This window comes from Apodemus sylvaticus, chromosome 9 (genome assembly GCF_947179515.1).
Source record: "Apodemus sylvaticus chromosome 9, mApoSyl1.1, whole genome shotgun sequence".
NCBI lineage: Eukaryota > Metazoa > Chordata > Mammalia > Rodentia > Muridae > Apodemus > Apodemus sylvaticus.
In genome coordinates, this window is record NC_067480.1 from 71895641 (window position 1) to 71918012 (window position 22372).

Here is a 22372-nt window from a genome sequence, read left to right on the forward strand (position 1 = left end):
GGAGCGGGGAGGGGGTCCCTTCTATGGAGGATGTGTTGAGGCGGGAAGGCTCATGTCTGCAGCTCTGCCTCCCCTTACCCCACGTCCTCACCCCCCACCCCGGCCGCCACCCCAAGTAAGAATGGGGCTGTGCAATTTCTTAGAAAGAAAAAAAAAAAAACACAAAATAAACAAAAATCAAAGTCTATGCGCAGGTCTATGCAGCCTCCTCCCGCCCACCCCGGGGCTTCGTGTCCTGCATCCTCCGGGATGGAGGGGGCTCTTGTGCTTCCCTGTGGCGAGGGGGTCCCCACGCGCGTGGGTGAGGAACGAACGCGCCCCACTCGGCGCCAGTAGGGCTCGGTGACCTGGGCTGGCGCCCGGGTCGCTGTGGTTGGCACCATCGAGGCATCCGCCTGGCCTAGGGTACCGGGGGTGCAGTCCGCTCGCCCGTCCCGCAGGGCAGCAAGTGTGTAGAGTCCGCGGGTGCGTGGCGGCGAGGACGATGACCCCCGGGCCGGGCTTCGCCGCTGTTGAATGTGTGTGTGCGCCGCAGGGCGGCCGTGGGGGGCCCGTGGGGACCCGGCCTCCGCAGGCTGCTGGTTGCAGGTGGGCTCCACGGCCCGGGCAGGCCGTCGCCCACCGAAGGGTCCAAGGGGCCCGTGGGTGCGGACACTACCCGCCGGCGGTCCGGGCTGGGGTGGGGCGTGAGCGGGAAGTCGCCTGGGTGAGAGGCCCGGCAGGATCTGGGGGCGCAGAGGCGAGATTCCGGGCCCGGCTCGGCCGGCACCGGGGGCTGCTCGGGGGCGCGGGCGGGTGCCAGTAGGAGCAACGAGGTGGAGGCGGAGGCCGACAGCAGCGCGTGGCTGTGGTCCCAGGCTCGCGGCCCCAGGGCGTGGGCGTGTGGGTGTGTCGTGGGCAGGCGTTTCTGGGGTAGAGGCGTCTGCTCTGGAGTGGGCAGCAGCCCCGAGTCCAGGTCGTGAGGGCCACCATGCAGCAGTGCCGCCTTTGTCCAGCCATTCTGCATGAGCGGGGCCAGCAGGGCCTCCGGGGGACCCCCGGGACCGCCGCCTGCTCCTCCACGACCCCCAGGCCCGGGCCCCCTGCGCTCGCCTAAGCGGCTCACGCTCAGAACTGCCTCGCCGCCGCCGTGCGCCAGGATGGCCTCCTTATCCTTACGCCGGGCCAGCTCCCGCCGCTCGCGGAGACCCACGAACCAGCCCACGCTGAAGCCGGACACCACGGCACCCACCACGAACGCCGCCACCGAGGAGGTCACCAGCAGGTTCACCGACACCAGCCCTGCGCGGTCATCAGAGAGGCTGGCGCGCAAGAGTCCTGGGAACAGATGGGGAGAGGGTGGCAGTGTATTCCCGCCTTGGAAACCAGTCTGATTGGCGCTGGATAGGCGGGGCTCCACCCATGACCACGCCCCATGCCTCTCACCAGAGGAGTCTAGGCAAGGACTCTGCCTGAGCCACGCCCCTTTGTGCGTGCTTTTTCTGGAATCGGTATCTTTCTTTCATCTCCCTATTGGGTGGATCTCATTTCCGCTCTTCACGGCAGCAGCCACCAGAGGGCGACCATAAGCACTGGGTGAGCGCACAGCTTTCCGTGGCTGCCTCGTGAGGGAGTGTGCCACGTGTCCACCCTCCATCCCCGGGACTGAGTGTCTCTGTCTGTGCCACAGCACACAGGGGAGTCCCTTTCTCAGCTTACCAGTACAGTCACCTAAGCCAGAGGTGCTGGCCCCGGACACATCTTGCTCAAACGTGGCACTGAGGTGGGGGAAGGGGAGAGAAGTAGACTCAACACGGAGCTCTTTATACACAGCCTGGCGCAGAGACAGGAACGCGGGCCATGTTAGCTATGCCCCACGTGTTCCCCTTGCCATACCTGGTTCCTGGTCTGAGGAAGATGCAGGACCCACCGGGGGTCCACCCGCAGTATGGATCCTGGCTGCCAATACAGTTCCTAGGACAGAACAGGTAACTTACAACCTGCTGCTCAGGGGCCACGGGCCATGTAGCCTCTGGTCACCACAGTTGTGGCCGACTCAGAGTGAGTTTTGGAGGCCCACGATACTTTCTCTCCAATTTTTTTTTGTTTGGTTTGTTTTGTTTTTTTGTTTTTGTTTTTTGTTGTTGTTGTTGTTGTTGTTGTTTGTTTTTCCGAGACAGGGTTTCTCTGTGTAGCCCTCCCTGGCTGTCCTGGAACTCACTCTGTAGACCAGGCTGGCCTCGAACTCAGAAATCCGCCTGCCTCTGCCTCCCAGAGTGCTGGGATTACAGGCGTGTGCCACCACTGCCCAGCTTCCAATTTTTACACAAGAAAATGGACGCTCAGTTCTGAAACATCGCCATGAGGCGGGGCTGGAATCTAAGCCCACACCGTCCATCCTCCCTGGAGCCATCCAGCCTCCCCATTGCTTCTCCAAAACAGACTGTATCCTGCCTGCCCGGGGCCTGTGCATAGCTGCGTCCTCGGCCTTTGATTACCTCTGGTGAATCAATGCTTTCGACAACACGGGGCTCTCCCCTTCTCCCCTTTCCCTTTGCCTCCCCCGACCCTGCACCGGCCTTGTGGGGGGCACTCACTTCATGCACCCCGAGTGCAGCTGGCAACGGGCCACGGGAACGCGAACCACACAGCGCGGAAAGGCCGCCAGCAGGCCGCCTGAGGCTGTGTCCAGCTCCAGGCTCAGAAGTCGCTGCCCCCACTCACCAGTGCTGCCGGGTCGTCCACACCTAGGCACACAGGGAGAGGCGTGAGGCTGGTGTGGCCACCCTGCGGTCCAGCCAGCCGCTCCCCCTCCCTGCGCCGTATCCCCTGACCTGTCTGGCCGGTAGGTCTCAAACTCCTCCAGAAAGACGCTGGGCCCCGTGGTCCCTGAGACAGTGGCGTTGGGCTTCACAAGGAATTTGAGGACTGTGCCAACCTCGGAGCCAAGGAAGACGATTGTCTGGTTGCCCCACGGACCCGCACCCACATCCACAGCCACTCGGGTCAGCTGGTGCCTGAAACACAAGATGGGCTTGGAGGTCAGGTTTATCCGGAAGCTTCCTCAGGCCTCCAGCCCAGGTCTCATACATCCCTTGACCTGTGGGGTACAGAAGTAGTTACACAAGTACACCCCAACCGACACACCCTGATGTACATGACATGCAAAGTCAGGCTATGTCCCGCCCCAGGCCCTTTGCAAGGGCTGTGATCCCTGTTCCCTGCCCCCCAGCTTCTTTGCATGATCAGCCCTTGCCCAGCATACCCCCCCCCCAGGAAACAGAGGCGCTTAACTGAGACCCCTTGCCCCCCACCCCGTGAAGGACTGGGCTACCCCCTCCCAGCACTGACCGCATCAGAGTTCTCACGATCCAAGGTGAGTGGCCGAGGGAGGGTACCGCCTCGTCCATCAGTGGGTGGGTCTTTACAAAGTTGAGGATCTCGTCAGGGAGGGCACTGGATGCGTTGTACTGCATGCCAGGCGCTGCGCAGCACCCGGGCCTGGGGGAAGGTGAGGAGAGTTGGGGAGGATGCCGGGACCCCACAACGAGTCCCCGATTCACTGGGGCATCTGGGGACCCAGTTTGAGTGTCTTCCTACCCTTAGGGTTTCCATGATCTGACTCTCTGTAGCCTCAGGACCTCTGGACGTGCTGATCCGATTTGTCCGGGCCTCGCACAGGCCACGCCCTCCACCCAGGGCCTTTGCACACACGTTTGCCCTCTGACCAGCTCATCCCTCAACAAGGGAAGATCACTGGCTGCCTGGTCCTTCATGGTGGCCTCCTAGGGCCTTCCTCCACGAGCTCCTCTGTTTCCCCTCCATCGTCTCCTCATCCAACTCTCGACTGCCCTCCCCCAAACCAGCCGATGTAGGAGCAGGACACTGGTTGGCTACCCTGTAAAGATGGACGTCACTGTCACCTGGGCCGGGGCACTTGGTCCTCAGGCACTGGTGTCCAGATGGACTCAGGCGACTTCTGCTCCCGGAAGCGGCCTTCAAACACAGCAGCCACTTGGTTCATGTCAAAGGCGCAGACAGCCGAGCCGGGGATGCTGCGGAGGGGGCGAGCCAGCGCTGAGCGGGGTGGGGACGGTGCCGCGCCACCTCCGGAACATCCTCAGGTTGGACCACTGTGCAGTGTCCCTAGCCCCGGGGTCTTTGCGTGCCTCGGTTCCCACTGAGGGTTTAGTCAGTTCGTGACTGTTTGTTACCCAGAGGCCTTGCTCAGTGAGCCTCATTTGTCTCCGGCTCCCTCACACTCTCAGAACCACGTCTAGACCCTGCGCCACCGAGCAACCTTCCATAACTCTAACACGTTCCTTGATTCCGCTGGATCCCTCCACAGCTGCCACACAGCCTCCTTCCTCCGGCCAGCACGGAGCCTCGGACGCTTCCCATGCATCCATCTTCCACACCCCCGTGTCCCCCTTCAGGAGCCTTCCCTGCCACGTCCTGTGGAGGACTGCAGGTGTCTCGTTCTGTCCCCAGATTGGTATGGAGGTCTCCTGGGACCAATGTTGCCCAACATGGGACACAAATATTTGCTGACTGAATGTTCGAACCCTGACATTCTGGCCAACAGACACCCCGAGTGGGCACCTGCCGGCAAGGGCTGACCTGTTGCTAGGAGTTGAGAAGACAGCGAGGATCACCGGACGACCGCCCAGGCTCACCACACCAGTCACAGCCTGCAGTACGTTGAAGTAGAAGTGTGAGTCTCCAGGCACCGAGCAGTTGAGCCGGGCCTTCAGGAAGGAAGTCCACTGCTTCTCCAGCACCCGTGGGGAGCCACCCACGTCATTCTTGCACACACGGGCCACTCGGGACACCACCACCTAGACAAGCAGCAGGCACCGGGAACACCCTGAGTTAGCATGATGTAGAAATGGCTGCTGCCTGCCATGCCTGACAGGAGAGATGCTCTTACAGAGGACTGAGGGGGACCTGCTACCCACAGCGCGCTGGATGCCGGGCAGCAAGGGAAGGAGTGGCACAGGCAACAGTGCAAACATGAATGTGGGGGGATGGGTGAGTCCCCAGGCACTGAGCGGCTGAGCCACGCCTTCAGGAAGGAAGTCCACGGCTTCTCCAGCACTCGTGGGAGCCACCCACGTCATTCTTGGACACACGGGCCACGCGGGTGAGTGGATGACTTGATGGATGGATGGATGGATGGGTGGGTGGGTGGGTGGATGGATGGATGGGTGGATGGGTGGATGGGTGGATGGGTGGGTGGGTGGGTTTTTATGTATGTGTGTATGTATGAGTGTATACATGTATGTATGGGTTCATGGGTTTATGGATGGATAAATGGGTAGATGTGCAGATGGATTTATGGATGGATGGATGGGTAAGTGGATGGGTTTTTATGTATGTGTGTATGTATGAGTGTATACATGTATGTATGGATTTATGGATGGATGGATGGGTGGGTGGATGGGTTTAAATATGCATGCATGAACATATGCATGTATGTAAGGGTTTATGGATGGATGGGTGGATGGATGGGTTTAAATATGCATGCATGAACATATGCATGTATGTAAGGGTTTATGGATGGATGGGTGGATGGACGGATGGATGGGAGGATGGATGAATGAATGAATGGGCGGACTGTGGCCAGACTCAGGTTAATGGTTCTGGGAAGGGCTGAAGAGTAAATATGTGGGTCATGTGTCAGTGAGACAGTTGAGGGATGGATGGTGGACAGGAACTGTGGGGCCATGGCATCATGTGTCCAACACTGCTCTCTACAAAGCCTTCAAGCTCCTCAGTTCCTCCTTAAATGTCTTTCCGCCTCCCAGACTGGTCCCCACTGGAGGGGACACTATGTGACGACGGGTTCCTGTGACCCAGGTGAAGTGCGTGGATGGACCTCTGTCCACCCTCCCTGCCCGAGCCTCTCCGCTAATGTCCTGTGCTCAAGCATCACAGAAGTCGCAGTGTAACCTTTTCCAGGTAGTTAAACTCCATGGCGATCTCCCGGAAGAAGAAGTAGACGTGGCTTCCCCACTCCACCGCGTGCACAAAGTACGGCTCTGTGGAGAGAAGGCGTTTGGACTCATCATGAAGGGGTCTGGGGCTCTGATGTCACCAGAGCATACTGTGAGCTGTGCCTTTGTTGAGAAGAGACTTAGAGTGGCCACTGAGCCAAAGTGAACTGAACCCAGTTTGGCTTTTTTTTTCCGGGGTGGGGGGAGAGGGGTCATAAGTTAAACAAATAACCACCATTGCCATGGGATCTGTGCCATGCTGCAACACCGTCCTCCCTGTGAGGCGGAGAGTCCAGCACCTCAGTTTCCTGCACTGTCCGACTTCAGGCTTTGCAGCCGCCCGCTACCAGCAGGCTCTACTTTACACCAAAATCTTCCATCTAGTTTGATCTTTGAAAAGACCAGGAGATTCCGAAAACAAGATCCCAGCCTCTTCTCCCCTGATCTCTGGGACTCTTATTTTGTTGGGGGTGTTAGGTAAATGTCACCTCTACAAGAGCCTGACCTTTAAACCACTTAGAGTCATGCTTCACTGTGCGCAGTGTGGGCCGGTCCCCAAGGCTGCGGTAGATGACAGCGTCGATGGCCAGGAAGTCAGTCACTGTGGCCGTGAAGAGCATCCCATCTGGACGTCAGGGGCAGGGTGGGAGGGAAGCAGAGTGGGATTAGACTGGGAAGGCCCAGAGAGAGGCCAGGCAGAGCAGCACGGGCCTGAAGCCCAGCACTCAGAAGGGTCTCTGTGAGTCTGAGGCCAGCCTGGTCTACAGAGTGAGTTCCTGGACAGTTAGAACTACACAGAGAAACCCTGTCTCAGAAAATCATAATAAAAACAACAACAATAATAGAAGGTCCAGACCACGAGAACAATAACCATACTAGAAAGACCAGAGGGGGCAGGAACAAAAATCAGAAGCTCAGCCTAGTGTGGGTCGACAGGCTGAGCCTGGATCCCAGGCTGAGTCCTCGTCAGGATGAGACTAAATCCGGTTGAACCTTGGGCCCAGGCTAAATTTCTCCCCCCAGCTCAGCCTAGCCACCATCCTGACCCTGACCCTGACCCCTTAGGTTCCGCCCACTTCCCAGCTGCCTCTGGGTGACCAGGATTTTAGGAATGGAAAACACCTCTCTTTGGGACTGGACACATCAACGACAGGGATCACTCACCCGAGAAGAGGGCGACATTGGCGTGCTTGGGGTCATAGGGGCAGCGGGCCATGCCGCTGATGTTGTCTCCCAGAAGCTGCAGTGTGTCCATCTGCGGGGAGGGCAGAATCTAAGCAACAGATCTCCTCACTCTGCCTGGCAGCTCTAGGCTCCCCGTCCCCCACTCCAGGCAGAACCCCACTTCACACTGCATTACTGTGTGCTTCTGGCCAGGCAATTAACCTCTCTGGACCTCAGGTTCCTGGCCCGAGTCTGTTGTAGTCAGCCTTGCAAGCAAAGGGGGACAAGCCTGACAACTAGCCTGGGCTGGGGTGTGCATGTCTGGGACGGAGCACAGGGCGATGGCGGGCGAGGCGCCCTCGGCACCGCGGAAGGGCTGAGACTCACACTGTAATTAGCACAGATGGGATTGAACGCATTGGAACCGCACACGAAGAGCGTGGACTCGTCACGAAGCAGGAGCACCTTGACGAAGTTCCGACACTCACCCTGGGGTGGGGAAGAAGAAGGAGGTGCAGAGGGTGTGGCCTGGTCCCTACGCACGTGGCTCAGGCTGGGAGCTCAGTCAGTGCAGACTCAAGGCTATTCCCAAGGGATGAAGGAGGTTAGGCGTGGCCTGGGTGGACTGGGTGTGGCAACTGAAGCGCCTGTCCTTGAGGGTAACAAGAACAGCTTGGGGCTCCTCCTCTGAGATGGGAAGAATCACCCTGAGGCTGCGGGGAAGTCTGAGGCCCAAGTAGGAACGAGGCCAGGGAGGGTAGGATGGAGAGGCCAGGACAAGGGCAGGTTCCTCTAACCTCTTGCTTGCCCTTCATCCGACACACATCGATGTCACTGGGGTTGGAGCGCCAGGTAAGTTTCTACCAGAAAAAAAAAAAGGTGTGGTGAGGTGAGCGTGGCCCTCAGCATCCCTCAGATCCCGGTCTCCCAGCCAAGTCCATCCTGACTCCATCTCCCTAGGAGGAGCTCTGCTCCACCCCCGCCCCGCCCCCTACAGTCCTCTTCCTCACCCTCTGATACCGCAGCTCCGTGGACGTGGATGGCTCCAGTTCTACTTGGTACAGGTTGTCTCTGCAGGAGGGCATGGTGCATGAGATGGGGTGCGGGGGTCCCTACCACCTCAGTCCAATCACAGTAAGCATCATGTCCGTCTGGCACCCACATCACTCCTGGTCTGGACTGTGATTTCTGCCTTAGAAATCTTTGTATCCCACAGACACCCCCTTCACAGTCTGCATGTGGCCACCATGTCCAGCCTCTAACCACACAGCTTGGACACATCCAGGCCTCAGCACCGGCCCAGCCTTAAGAAACCGCCAGCAGGGCCGGGCAGTGGTGGCACACGCCTGTAATCCCAGCACTTGGGAGGCAGAGGCAGGCGGGTCTCTGAGTTCGAGGCCAGCCTGGTCTACAGAGTGAGTTCCAGGACAGCCAGGGCTACACAGAGAAACCCTGTCTCAGAAAACAAAACAAAACAAAACAAAACAAATCCAAAAAACAAAACAAAATAAAAACAAAACCAAAAAACCCTCCAGCAGGAGGCGACTGTGAGCACCGAGTCATTTGCTTGCCTGAAGCCCATCACTCTCACTTCTACGGGCTCAAGACCAAGTTCTCTTTGGGGTTCCCCTCCATCACTCTGTCTACACACCCAGGAAATTGTGTCCTAGACATTGTCCCTAAAAGTTACACATGCATCATGTAGCATCCAACACCCTTAAAACTCAGGCCTAAACTGAGTGGTGCTGACGCACGCCTTTAATCCCAGCACTCAGGAGTAGAGGATCTTTGTGAGTTCGAGGCCAGCCCGGTCTATAGAGTGAGTTCCAGGACAGCCAGGACTACAGAGAAATTCTACCTCAAACAAACAAACAAACAAACACCACCCAACAGCACCTTTAAACTCAGAGCTCAGTAACCTTAAAACGGCGTTGAATACCTTTGAAACTCAGCATTCAGCACCATGGGGTCGCACTTTCCAGGCGAGTAACAGACCCATCATGGATCCCTCAAATGTGCTATTCTGGGACCCCCAACGTTTGCACACCTGTCCCCGATGAACAGCGTCCTGTTCACACGTAGCACTCTCTGGATGTTGAGGTCCTCAGCGCCCTCCGCAGGGGTCAGGCGACCAGGCCCGCTGCCCACGAACACGGGGTAGTGGCTCAGGTCTAGGGGAGGGAGCAGAAGGAGGATTTGTTTGGAAACAAGACCCTGCCCACCAGAGACCCTGACACACCCCTGACATCACCCCCAGACTCACAGTCCCTGGGAGCCACACTGAGTGGAGGTGGTTCCTCTGGGAAGAGGCCATGGGTGACCCCCAGGAGCAACATCAGGAGGAACAGCAGGGCCGGAAGTGGAGGGGGCACTCGAGGGGTCCACATGGTGAGGACCAGATGACCACAGATGACACCTACAAGCCAGGAGGACAGTGAGTGGAACGGCCTGTAGTTCCATAACCGGCCGGTAGGGGACGCCAGAGTCCCTCCCTTCCTCCCAGAATAAAAATAACATTGATAATAATAACGACGCTCAAACGTTGCTTAATTAACAAGTGACTTTAAGACCACATGTGAGTAAAATTCTCAGGAAATAGCTGCAACCGGAAATGCATTAGGTAATTAAAAATTAATCACGAGAATTACAATAATGGATATTATCTTAAAACATGCGTTTAAAAATCCAATCTCAAAAAGCATTTTTAAAAAAACCCTTCAAATTAAAACTCGAAAAGCCTTAGAACCTGGCGGCGTGGTATAGGCCTGTCACCCCAGCCTTGGAGAGGCTGAGGCAGGAGCATCATTAGTTTTAGGGCAGCCTGGTCTACATGGTAAGACCCCACGATAAAATCAAATGGCCACAAAACTAGAACAAACACACAAGGAGGGACCGTATTTCTAATTCAAAGGCTAAACAAAACATAACAGAATTAAAAGCCCTTGGCACGTTATAAACCACATCATTAGCAATGGCAGTCGTAGGACATCGTAGTGTGCAGAGAGGCCTTGGTGTCACTGGTGGGTTTGACTTTCTGTCCCCACGGATGGCTTCCTTCTGCTCTCATTTTTTTTTCCGTTTTTGTTTTTTCAAGACAGGGTTTCTCTGTGTAGCCCTGGCTCTCCTGAAACTCACTCTGTAGACCAGGCTCGAACTCAGAAATCCGCCTGCCTCTGCCTCCTAGAGTGCTGGGATTAAAGGCGTGTGCCACCACCGCCCGGCTGTCTGCTCTCATTCATAACTGAGGAACCCTGAGGTGTGTGAAAAAAACGTGGGACCCCAGCCCTCCACACCTAGCGACCCCGGGGCGGGGTAGCACCTCCCTACCAGAAAGAAGAACAGTCCAATTCGAGACACCCCTCATGGGTTTCTCAGCAGCTTCGTCAATCTCCAACAAACTCTGGGCCTCAGTTTCCCCATCCAGGCAGCAGAGATGTCTCCCAGCCCTCCCCTGCCCCTGTGTCTTGGAGATCACAAGCTACAGTCGGTGAGGATCATGGAGGGAACATCAGCCCCCGTTCTAACGGTCAGGGCCAAAAAACAGGAAGACCTTGCATGACTTCCTCTGCCCGACCCTGGCTTCCAGGATGTGTGACTCAGAGCGTGTGTGTTCTGGGCTGTGGGCCTACTTCCTTATGAGCTTCCTAAAGTGCCTCCTCCCCTGTGCTGTCCCCCTGTCCCTGCCCCATGACCCCAGATTCCAGGAGGCTGACCTCTGCACTGTGGCCAACCTAACCCTGTGCTACGGGCCCCAGACCCTCACTGGAGATTCTAGGTGGGGCTCCACTCCCGACCACGGTCCCAGTCCATCACAGGGGACTTGGGGGAGGGAGCCGCTCAACCCTCCAGCCACACCTCCCTCCCCCCCCCCTTTGACTTTTCTCCCTGGGACAAGGTCTGATTCTGTAGGCCCAGACTCAGCAACCACAGGAGCTGCTCTGGGTTCAACGACAGCCTCTGTCCCCTCCCCCAAGCAAGATAGAATAATCAATATAAAATGTTTTGAGACAGAATCTTGCTTTGTGAACCAGGCTGATCTCCACCTTCCTGAGACCCAACTCTGAGCCCTGAATCACCTACTCCACCAGCCCACACAGCCGCTAGGTCCTCGCCGTGCCCCTCCTGCCCATGGTGGGCTGAGTCTTCAGGCGTCACCATCGAATTCACTCGGGGTTCTAACCCCGAGTCTCAGACACGCCCCAGCATCCCTGCACGCCAAAGCCCCTCCACGCACGGTGCTGCCCTGGACGCCTCCGTCACGGCCCCTCCCCGTCACGCACCCTCCCGTCCCGCAGCCTAACGTTCTCGCCTCCACAGCCTCAGGTTTACACTACAGTTAATAACACATTTTCGACTCCACCACAAAGTTCTCCAGCACACCACAAATGGAAGTAAACCGTGGGCCTCTCTCCTCCATCAACGCCCCAGCTGTCCCGGCCGTCCTGTCCTCCTGGCCCTCACACTCCGGACACGAGGGGGCGCCTGCGAGCACCGCGTCCACCCTTAGCTCTCCCTCCCTAATCTTCCCAAGGCACTTTGTCCCAACCCCAGGGCCTTTGCACAGCTTGCCCCCTGGGGGGCAGCAGGCGGGCGCGCACGGCCCTCCTAGGGCCAGGTAGTCCTTTGGTGCTCAATATTCTCTTGTTGTATGTGAATAAATGACCAACACTTAGCACTGAGCCCTTCCCCCTCCGCGTCCTCCAGTCCTCTGCCACACACACACCCACTGCCTACTTGCTCAGGTCAGTCAATCCCTCCCCGGGAGTCCCCAGGATGCAGGCACGCTCCCAGGTGTGTGTTCACCCCAGGCAAGTGTCCCAGCTGTGAGAAGGCCACCCACACGTGTGTTCACACCTGTCTGGGGTGCACGCCCCAGCACCTGCCTGCGAGCCCCATGTGGGATGGACCAGCCCGTGCCCGGGGTTCTCACGCAAACCCTAACTCGGCTCTGCGACCTGTGACTGAGAACGGCCACTTCCTGGACTCCGCGGCCCCTCACTGTGCGCCAGGCGCCTGTGACAACTGTAAATGAACCAGATGTCGAAAGCATCCCCTGAGGGGCGGAACACCCCCTGGTTGATAGCTGTCCTACAATCTTCTTTAGCCACTCAGAGCCCCAAGGGCCAGGGAAGACCCCGCACCCCATCCTCAGGCCTCTTTAGGCAAGTTCTACTTTGAATCTAACTTCGGTCCTTCTTGCTTCCGTGGGGGCTGAGGTGCTGTGGAAGGGCTGGCTCCTCCTCACCATTCCACAGACACCTAGCAAATCACAGCCATGCTTTCCATGCCCTTCCCCTCCCTCACCTGACCTTTGACCCCAGGCCCAGATGCCACTCTCCCAGCTTCTCTGGACTCCGCGGGGGACACAGGACCTTCTGCTGACTGTGATCCGCTGCTCCTCCTCTACAGCGGGGTGCTCCTGGCAGGCCCACTGTCCCAGGGTTCCAACTGTGCTGCTGGTGTCCCCAGGGAGATCGAGTGACCGTGGGGCAGCCGGGCCCCGAGCTGGCCTGGTCTGGTTACCGGCTCTCCTTACAGCTGCCCTCCAGCTGCCTCTCAGGCCCTGCTTGGCGCAGCGGGAAAGGGGGCCCAGTTTCGTGTCCCCCTCAGCATGAACCCCTCAGGCCTCCTCCTAACTGGAGCCTCGGTTTCTCCGTCCACGAGACAAGCCTGTAGGACCCGCACCCACCCTCAGTAAGTTATCAAAGTGTCTATGAGCGGCGCACAATAGTTGCTCAGCAGTAAGGATATCTCAGAGCTTGGAGTGTCCTCCAGGAAGGGAGGATCTGCCCTGGAGGTCACTGCTACGACTCTGAGCCTGACACGGGGCTGGAACACAGCAGTCACTGACAAATGTCCGGTGAATCGATGCTCTGAGAAAAGACCCTGGCAGAGACATGCTCACCCCAGACTTCCTGAGCCTGACTGTAGGCCAACATGGCCGAGGGTGTCACCTCACTGAGCAGTGTCACAGATGCCCGGGCCTTGGCACTACAGCACGTATACAGAAAGCAGTCAATAAATGATGTGCAAAGTTCCCCATAGGTGTGAGCCCACCTCACGCCCACCCCAGCCTTGAGACCATGGAAAACACAGAGCTCAGAGAGGTTGCACTACTTGGCCAAAGTCACACAGCACTTATCAGCAGATGGTGGGGCAGGGAGACGAGTGAGGTGACTCTGTCCTGCAGGGACCGTCAAGCCCACCCCGACCTAGCAGGGACCATTCAGTCTCCACCTATGTGTCTGCTATGAGGACCTCTAAGATATGCCGGGTGACAGGCGGCTGGGGCTTGCCAAGGACTGCTGGGAACAGGAAGTGCCGGCCAAAGAGCCCGAAGAAGACAAAGGCGGGAAATAGGTCTCTGGGGAAAGATCCCGGGGTCAGAGTGGACCAGGGGTCCCTGTGAGTCAGGGCTCAGCAATGGCAGACACACGGACAGAATAACACGGACGTAAGAACCGTGCAGTAGTGAGAGTCGAACCCAGTCATGGTGAGAGTGACCTCAGGGGAACACGTCTTCTCAGGACCTATGGACCAGACCCTTAAAGAAATCCCCAGCAGACACTTAGGCAGCGCCTACTGTGTTCAGAGCCCTGGGGTGGCATTTAGAGGGCATCTGCCTGAGCCCCAGGGGTAGTGACTGCGCTGATCTTTCACTGGTGTGAAGACTGAAGCCGGCCCGCCACAGGGACCCACAGAGAGATGAAGATGTTCCCAGTTCCCGCAGTCCCCAGTGCCACAGCCCTCCCACCCAGAGCCACGCTCTGCTCCCTGCTCCCTGCTCCCAGCCACAGGGTCTCTGCCGCCACACCAGGCTGCATCCTGCACTGGGGCCTTTGCACAGCTGTGCCTCCCGGCCCGGGGTCTTTGCCTGGCTGCGTCCCTCCCTCCGGCAGGGCTATTCCTCAGGATCCTTCCAGCACCTGTTCCACCTCTGCTTCCAGCCCTCAGCTCCAAAACCACGCCCTTGGGGGCATCCCGTCCAGCTGGGCCACCCGTGTTCCCGACTTCAAGGGGCTCAGTGCTGGTGGCTCGGCTGGGAACTCGACAGCCATGTTCATAGGGACAGGCCCTCTGAAACCCGGCCATTGGCTCTGTTCTACACATGGAGGAACTGAGGCTCAGAAAGGTTTGAGCCACATCCTGGCAAGGGTTCTCTGCTGCGTCTTGTGTGCGTACCAGAAACTATGTGACCACCTCCCACCCAACTTCTACCCATCCGCCACAGCTCTAGCTGCAGTGCCCCTTCCCATGCACCATTCCTGAGTCACAGTGCAAAATCGAACATTCCCTAGTTTCAGTTGCAATCTCCACTCCAGTCCCAGCTGTAAACAGCACAGTGAACTAGGAGCCTCCTCGGTTTTCCTTCCCATGGTCTGAAACAGCCTTGAGGAAGAAATAATTATCAAGTCAAGCTCGCTGTCTGAGCCAGACCCAGACCAAGGCACACAGGAGACACTGTGAATGCTTGTTGACTGACTGACTGACTGACTTCCCTGATCACCCAAGGCCAGTCTAGAAACCCATAATCCCCCTGAGGGCTCCTGAAAGCATTCAAGAGGTTCCTGGGGGCTGAGCTAAGAGCATCCTGGGAAATGTAGTCCTCAGCCGGCCTGCCTTTCATCTGAGTTTAAAGTCACCTACCCACTCTGGTAGGTAGCGCCAGTGCCCCGCTCCCAGCCCTTCCCCGAGTCCCGCGGCTCCAGAGGCCTCGCCGTCTCCTCACTTCCTCCACCTCCCTCCCTGGCTCCGTGTGGCCCTGGGGATGAAGCCCCTGCTCCAGCCTTACCGACTCCTCCCACTTGAGAAAGTTCCTCCACCCTGGGAAGTGCTCCCACTTCCCAGCTCAGGGCCAGAGTCCGTGCTCCCAGCTGCCCCATGAGGTCCTCACCCAGGGTCAGTCAGCTCAGGACACTCGCCTTCCCAGGAGACGCCAGTCACCTTTCTGTCCGGCTCACCTGTCCGCAGGCTGACGTCACCTCCTCCAAGGGCAGCCGCCTGCCTGCCCTCTGCCAATGGGCAGACAGACAGACAGAAGGACGGACAGGCCTAGGGCTGAAAGCCCCGGAGGATGGAAGACCAGGAGGCCCCGGAACACACGCAGCGGAGTGAGGAGCCGGCAGAGCGTGCCCTGAGGAGGCTGCACAGACTCGACTACCTGCCCCAGAAGACACAGAGGAGCTAAAAGTTCCAATCCACTTCCTGCCAGTGCTTGAGACATCCAGGGCCACCCTCAGAAGGGACAGGGACTCGCGAGCACTAGGTTTTCAGTTACTGGAAAGAGTGGGGCTCTCTCTCTTGCTGTGGAACTCAGGACCTCACAATATGGGAAAGCCCCAACTGGCACTCAGTGCCTCAGTTTCCCCACCTCTTCTTGCCACCGTATCAGTGCCAATGGACACGAACACAAGACGCCTCAAGCTGCCATCTACAAGTAGGGAGCAGTGGCCAACCAGCCAGAAGGCCAGTCCACATTAGGCCATGTCCAGGTCCGGGCCTTGAACCTCAGATCTCTCCCACTTCACCCTCCCTAAATAGCCTGCAGGCAATCGTGCACCCTGAAAATTAGCCAGAAAACCTGAGTCCAAGATACAGAGAAAGAAAGGCCTTGTAACCAGGCAGAGGCGCTCTCGCCAGTCCCTCCAGCCATTCTGTCCCCAGGGCCATCCGCCTCCACCCAAACCTCCCTGGCCTGCAATATTGGGGTTCCCAACTCCATCACATTCAGCTTGGGGTTGGGGCGTCGGGCAGATTAAAAAAAATAAGTTGGGGGTGACACAGATGTCAGGCAGAGCGACACAGACCTGCCACGGTGCCGGAGACCTGGAGAGCAACCCGGACTTCAGATGGGGAGCAGCACAGACCTCAGGCAGGTGACAGAGACCAGACCTTAGGCGGGGGAGGGGGGATGACAGACCCGGAGCAGAGAGGACCTGGGACGCGGGAGTCCCGCCCGACCTCAGGGCTGCCGTAGGCCTAGAATTCTCCATCTGAGGCCGAGGTGGGGGGTTCGGCCTGGCAGCAGTCCTGGGGAGGCGCCCCAAAGTCGGCAGTGGAGAGCAGAATGGAGCACGTGATGCCCGCTCCAGGGACCAATCAGCACCGCGGTCGGCCAGGGGGGCCACGGTGGCACCCACCCCGCGCGGCTGCCAAAGACGCTCCTTTGTCCCATTGTCAGGCTTTGGGGGGGGGGCTTGGCAGCCCAGCTTCGGGCTGTGCTGCAGCGGGGGCGTTGGCCGCGGACTGTGTCCCCCACGCTCCATGCCGGCGGAGATCAACGGGTACCCAGGAGCTCGGGGGCAACTGGTGCACAGGGGACCCACGGAAGGTCGCGACTGTGTGTCCCGCCCCCATCAGTAGGCCGTCACCCTAATAATTCAAAGCCACTGTCGGTGCCCCGACGCGATGAGCCCGGGCCTTGGCTGCAATCCCCGCCCGCTGCGCAGCCCGTTAGCCCCGCCCAGGGCGCTGGAGCCGCGACCGCACGCGGGGGGCCCCCAGGCCAGTGCCGCTGCACGAGGCGCCCGCGCCCCGTGCGCGCCCGGTGCGTGCATGCCCACTGCATCCGTCCCTGCATCTGTCCCTGCGTCTGTCCCTGCGTCCGTCCCTGCGTCCGTCGCCGCATCTGTCCCCGGTGCATCTGTCCTAGGTGCGTCCCCGCGTCAGTCCCTGCACTCACCTCCAGCGCAGGCCGAGCACCTGCCCGGCTCGGCCCCGGCCCCGCAGCGCCTCAGCCCGGGCTCCCACGCGCGGGCGGCTCCCGCGGGGGCGCAGCGCGGTGTCCCGGCCGGGGCCGCATCTCTGCCGCCGCCGCCGCTGCGACTCGCAGCTCCGCCACCTCCGCCCCCAGCGCCCGAGCTCGGAGCTCCGCAAAACCCGGAGCAGACCACCAAGGAGCGGAGCACGGACCGGAGGGGGCGCCTCCACCATCCTCGGCCTCAGTTTCCCTCTCTCTGCCTCCCACCTCTCTCTAGGGAGTGGCTCTGAAGACCACCGACTCCCGCACTGAGCTGGGCGCTGTTCTGGCCCTGGCCATCCCCAGTATACAGTAGGCGCTCCATAGGTGTTTTGCTATGGTATAGTCTAGTGACTTTCCAAGTCATCTGACCGGCACACACATGGACTTGGGGGTCGGTCCCACGGCCCTGACGCCTCACATCATCGAGTCAGACCGCCAAGGTCTCCTTTATTTATTTATAATGATTGATTGACTAAGATGGACTCTCCCGCGGAGTCTCGGCTAAAGGCCTGCCCTGGCACGCGGGCAGCACTCGCTTTCTGAGGGACATTGGGACAGCAAGATATCTCTTTCCATGCCTCAGTTTCCCTTTGTCCGAAGCCCCTCCCCATGCCAGCCATGACGCTGAAAACCTCTCTCCTACTGGGCTGGGCGTCACCTCGCCTCCTGGCATCCCCAGTATACAGCAAACACACCACAACTGCTTTTGTAGTTGTGTGTGAAGTTGAATCCTGCTCACACAGCCGCCCACCCAGCTGAGGACTCGCACCCAGAGGCTGGGACTGTGAGCTGCCAAGGCTGTGGGTGTCAGGACTTGAACCCTGACCTGTGGGCACCTGAGGGGCTGCAGCAGACTCCCTGCATCGCCACTGTGGCGACAGGCTGAGACCTTACTGTGGCCCATCAGCTTTGCTGTTTATCAGCCAGACACAGCTTCTGCGGAGAAACTGAGGCACAGGATGAAGCCACTTCTCAGGCTGCTCAGCTTGGCCTGTGATCCAAGTTGTCCTATAAACATTTATCCAGCGCAGCCCCAGCAGTGTCCGGGGTGTGGGCTGGGAGTAGGGGTGGGGCGCGGGGTGTGGCTGCCAAGGCGACCATGGCTGCAGAAGTCAAGGTGCGGAGGGCTCAGTGGCCGCCCGGGGCTGCAGAGGGGACACCGGGCCCCTGAAGGGTCGCGGGTGGGCGTGGCAGGGAGCGCGGGGCACAGAGGGGCGTCGGGATGCCTGTCCCCTGTCCCGGGGAGACCTGTCTGAACAAAGGCCATGCTCATGAATGACGCCACTTTCACAGACGGCCGGAGGTCAAGGCGCTCTCCCCCAGCCGGCTCCAGCCGGTCTGGCAGCTGACCTGATTGGCCATGGAGAGTCACGAAGGAAGGACCCGGTCTGGGGCCCCCGAGTTAGCCCCCGCACCCCGTCCTCAGCGCGAGGCTCCAGGAAGACCCCGCCCCTGGGCCTCAGTTCCCCTTGCTGCCCGAGCGCTGCGTTCCTGCCCTGCTCCAGGCAGCAGAGATTCCAGTACGGGTTTTGGGGACGCCCGGGGCTACTGACACCTTTTACACGGCCCGTTCGCGGCCCAGGGGTGCGAGGGGGTCTAGGGAGACCGCAGGAGGGACGGGGGCCTCGAAGCCTCTGCACCGGGCAGGCTGGGCCCCGGCACAGCGAAGACCCGCTTCGGCCTCCTCTCGCTCCTGTGAGTCAGAGGCTCTCCTCCCCTCCTTGCTGTGTGACGCCAGGCAGCTCTCTGACCCTCTCTGGGCCCACCTGGAGCCGGGCAGCCAACTTGCAACGGGTCACCTGGGTCCCTATCCCGGTAGTCCCCTGCCTCAGTTTCCCTCTCTATGCCAGGCGCTCGTGGAGTCCAAGCTTGAGATGGTGGGAGGGTCATCTTTACTCCGCCGTACTCAGTATCACTCCGGGTCCAGGATGTGACCAGGGAATCCCCCGGGGCTGCTCAAAGGGCAGCTGTGATTGGCTGAGGCCTCCCGTGACGTCAGACGCTCCTGAAGCCCCTTACCCACTGAGGCACGTGGGGGGCGACGGCCACTGGGGAGGGGCTCAGGGCCGGGTGGATTGGGGTGTTCCCCCAGCCCAGGGTGGCAGCTGAGAGGCGCAGACGCAAGTTTGCGCGTCCCCCAGTCCCCTCGCCGCCCCCGGGGAGGGGGGGGGGCTGCAGCTGCTCAGCGACAGATGCGCTGCTCAGTCCACCCAGCTGGTCTCCGAGCCTGCGATGGGGGAGGGAGGGACGCTGCGGGCTCTGACCCTTTCTCTCCCCTGTCCTTTGACCCCCGGGGCGGAGAAGTCCTCTCAGGGACCCTCCCTTAAACCCCAGGCCCCTCGTGGGGCATTTCTCAGTGTTGGCAGAGTGGCAGGAGCATGATGCTATAGGAGACGGATGTCCACAAGCAACCAACAAAACACACGAAATGCAGCCAACAAAATAACAAACAATCCCCTCTGGGGTGCACAGACTCCTAAGGATGACGAGGAACTTATATTAGGCACCTGCTGTATGCAGCTCCTGGATTCCTGAACACAGCTATTTCTGAGTGAGGAGCCTGAGACCCTGGGGACCTAGATTAGTTGATGAGTCCGCCAGGGAAACGTGGAGAAGAGAAAGCAGAGTGTCCTTGTGAGGTGGCCCTGCTGTTGCCCTGGCCCTTCATCCCTGGAGACCCCGCTCCTGACCGACCCTGGCCCCCTTCTCTATCTCCCTGCTGAGCCGCACCGGCCTGCCCTCGTTTGTTATTAATTTATTTATTAATTAATAATTAATTTATTTATTAATTATTTGAGTCCATTCCCACCCAAGGACAGGGCCCAGGTCTGTCCTGTCCACTGCTGTGTCTCCCGGGTACCTGGGACACAGAAATTGACCTATGAATGCTGCCAAGGCCTGCCTCCTTGAATTGAGGGGGAAACTGAGGCCCAGCTGGCTGTGGGGAGAGCCCTATTCTGCCCACTTTCCCCACCAGGCATCAGTGGGGACATTCTTGCCAAAGGAGGAGAATTCCGGCGAGACAATAACTTCAGGAGCACATATTGAGGACCTACTGTGTGCATAACAGCAGGTGCTTTGCACATCCGAATAACTCCAAGAACAACCGTACTGAGCACCCGTGTGGTACACCATAGCCCGGGTGCTTTGCTCGCTCAGATAACCCCAGGAGCACTTACAGTGCACTGCGGTGTGCACTGTCACTAAGGTACTTCGTAGATCTGGATAACCTTGCGTGTTCCCCTTAAACACCCACCATGGCACCGCAGCTGGGGCATTTTGCACACTGGGATGGAAAATCTCAGAAGAGCACCTCTGGGTTGCCACAACTCTGGGCACTTTGCACTTCTGTAGCCGAGCAGAATTCAAACGCAGGACAGAGGGCTTTGTGGTTGGTCTGAATCTTCCCCTGTGGGGCGAGGATGCCTGTGAGGCTGAGCTGTGTGGGGTGGCTGGGACTGCCCTGCACCTTTCAGTGGGCGCAGCCCAGCTGAAGCCCCCAGACATCCCTCCCCCACCGGCCTCAGCCACCCCCCTTGGAGGTCTACCCAGTCACTGCATTTGCACTCTAACCACCAAAGTCCCCAGAAAAGCCCAATCATCCTCATCCTCATTAGCATATGCAAATGAGGCACCCAGCGTCCAGGTCCCCACAGCTGGAAGGGAACAGGGATAAGCTGATAAAGCTACCATCACATTTGCCTGGGCCCTGAGAAGGACGATCATGTCTGATCCTGCCTCAGGGCCTTTGCACACACAGTGCAGAGCTGGAGCAGTCAGAGGCAAGCACAGTGGCACCCACGGCTCATGGAGATTGCAATCCAAACTTTATCTCTGCCTTCATGGGCAGGTTGATGGACAGGAGGTCATTGCTAAAGATGTCCAGCACACAGTAGGTGCTCAACTTGATATTCAGTTTCCTCCCAACTCTATATTCCTTAGAAGCTGGGGGAGGAGCTCAGTGTCCCCAAAGGTATCCAGGGTGGTGTCCACAGAGAAATCAGGCCCACAGTAGGACAGCATCGGGGCTGCAGCCTGGAAAGAGCCGCACAGCTCGGCCCCACTGTGCGCTGAAGTACAACAGTTACAGTTACGTAAAGGACAGGGATTTTGACAGACAGTGGCCCTGACATGGATACCCTGCTGGGTCACCGGGCTCAGGGAAATGGCCACACAGAAAAGGACGTGCACCGCATGGTCCCACTCTCAGGAGGTCCCTGGAGGCCTCACAGCCAGAGACCGAGAGTGGGAAGGTGGGTGGCAGCAGCCTAGAGAAGGGGAGGACGTGGGGGAGAAGGACCGCTCTGAAGATGACGGAGGGACAGCCACAAGGTGTGCGAATGAGCCCCGCACTGCCAGCTGGGCGCTGCAGAGAAGTGAAGAAATCAGCAAATGCCAAGCCGTGGATACTTCCCCACAATTAAAAAAAGGTGGCGAGGCCGCGCCACCGTGAAGAGGACGCAGGTGTGGGTGACCTCACCGTGCGTATGGCACCTGCCTCTGAGCCGCCACGGGTCACACTGACATCAGTGTGTGTCGGGGACGCTGGCAGCTCTGAGCTCAGGCTCACATGCCTCGCGCCCTACCTGGGCCAGCTTCGCTCCTCTACAAACCCTGCGTGTCCTCTAATGACTGTGCGTGCACCTACTGCGCATGGATGTGCACCTACTGTGTGCTGGGTGCATGGATGTGCACCTACTGTGTGCTGGGCGCGTGGATGTGCACCTACTGTGTGCTGGGCGCATAGATGTGCACCTACTGTGTGCTGGGCGCATGGATGTGCACCTACTGTGTGCTGGGCGCGTGGGTGTGCACCTACTGTGTGCTGGGCGCATGGATGTGCACCTACTGTGTGCTGGGTGCACACTGTTCTGACAGAGCTCAGGCACTACCTATTCCACATGCATTTATTGAGCACCTTCTGGATGCAACAAAAAACACAGGGCAGAAGCTCTGTCTCTTCAAGATCTGATCATTCCAGGGAGACAAAAATGAAGGAAAGAGAGGTCTAGTCTGGTCTGTGCTGCAAAGCAGGGACAGACACTAAAGGAAGGAATAGGATGAGGAGGGGACCCTCCCAGCAGGTCTCACTGAGGGAACAATGGAGACCAAAAAGAACCGAGAGGAAGTGGCTGTGCAAAGGCCCTGGAGGAGTCAGAAGCAGAATGGGTGGTGCATGCTGGGAAGGAGTGGAGAGTGTGAGAGAGAGTCACTCAGCAGTCTTTGGGCATGACACTCTGATCCTCCTGGGCCTGCCTCCACCAAGGGCCTGACAGGAGATTCCAACTCCATCACCCTGGGCTGGCTTGTTCTTGGTCTAGAAGGTTTTAGCACACACTAGGACCAGATGGGGCATGAGATGGGTCACACTTTGTGCAGTGGTGTGGGGGCAAACCTTGCCCAAGCTCCAGGGCCCTGCACTGGAATCTGAAGATTCACCCCCGTTGGGGCCGATCCTGGGCCTGTATGAATGAGGGGGAGAAGGCCATGT

At 58.8% G+C, this 22372-nt stretch overlaps 1 protein-coding gene across 4 annotated transcripts; it reads right to left on the minus strand.

Moving 5' to 3' along the window:
• Positions 1-167: 167 nt before the first annotated feature.
• Positions 168-16959, minus strand: Sema6b (semaphorin 6B). Of its 4 annotated transcripts, none has more exons than XM_052193621.1 (17): positions 16822-16959; positions 9403-9555; positions 9187-9310; positions 8150-8210; positions 7937-7999; positions 7527-7628; positions 7140-7230; positions 6481-6600; positions 5932-6020; positions 4600-4817; positions 3903-4034; positions 3331-3480; positions 2814-2996; positions 2577-2726; positions 1876-1953; positions 1699-1757; positions 168-1317 (listed from the first exon to the last, which is right to left on the minus strand). In XM_052193621.1, the coding sequence occupies exons 2-17, from the start codon at positions 9524-9526 to the stop codon at positions 401-403; spliced, it is 2661 nt and encodes an 886-aa protein (XP_052049581.1). In that variant the 5' UTR covers positions 9527-9555; positions 16822-16959; the 3' UTR covers positions 168-400. The 4 variants fall into 4 exon arrangements, with proteins under 4 accessions (XP_052049581.1, XP_052049583.1, XP_052049582.1 ...); XM_052193623.1 differs by lacking the exon at positions 16822-16959 and adding an exon at positions 15947-16025; XM_052193622.1 differs by lacking the exon at positions 16822-16959 and adding an exon at positions 12449-12817.
• Between the last annotated feature and the right edge of the window lie 5413 nt (positions 16960-22372).

What these genes read in the sequence shown, in the direction of transcription:
- Sema6b (XM_052193620.1), bottom strand. Translation starts at nt 10,503, where the DNA reads ATGAGGGGTGTCTCGAATTGGACTGTTCTTCTTTCTG. An exon ending in CAGTGTGGCTCCCAGGGACT is followed by an intron (nt 9,311 to 9,402) that starts GTGAGTCTGGGG and finishes TCCCTCCCCTAG; the next exon opens with ACCTGAGCCACTACCCCGTG. An exon ending in CCATCTGTGCTAATTACAGT is followed by an intron (nt 7,231 to 7,526) that starts GTGAGTCTCAGC and finishes CCCTCCCCGCAG; the next exon opens with ATGGACACACTGCAGCTTCT.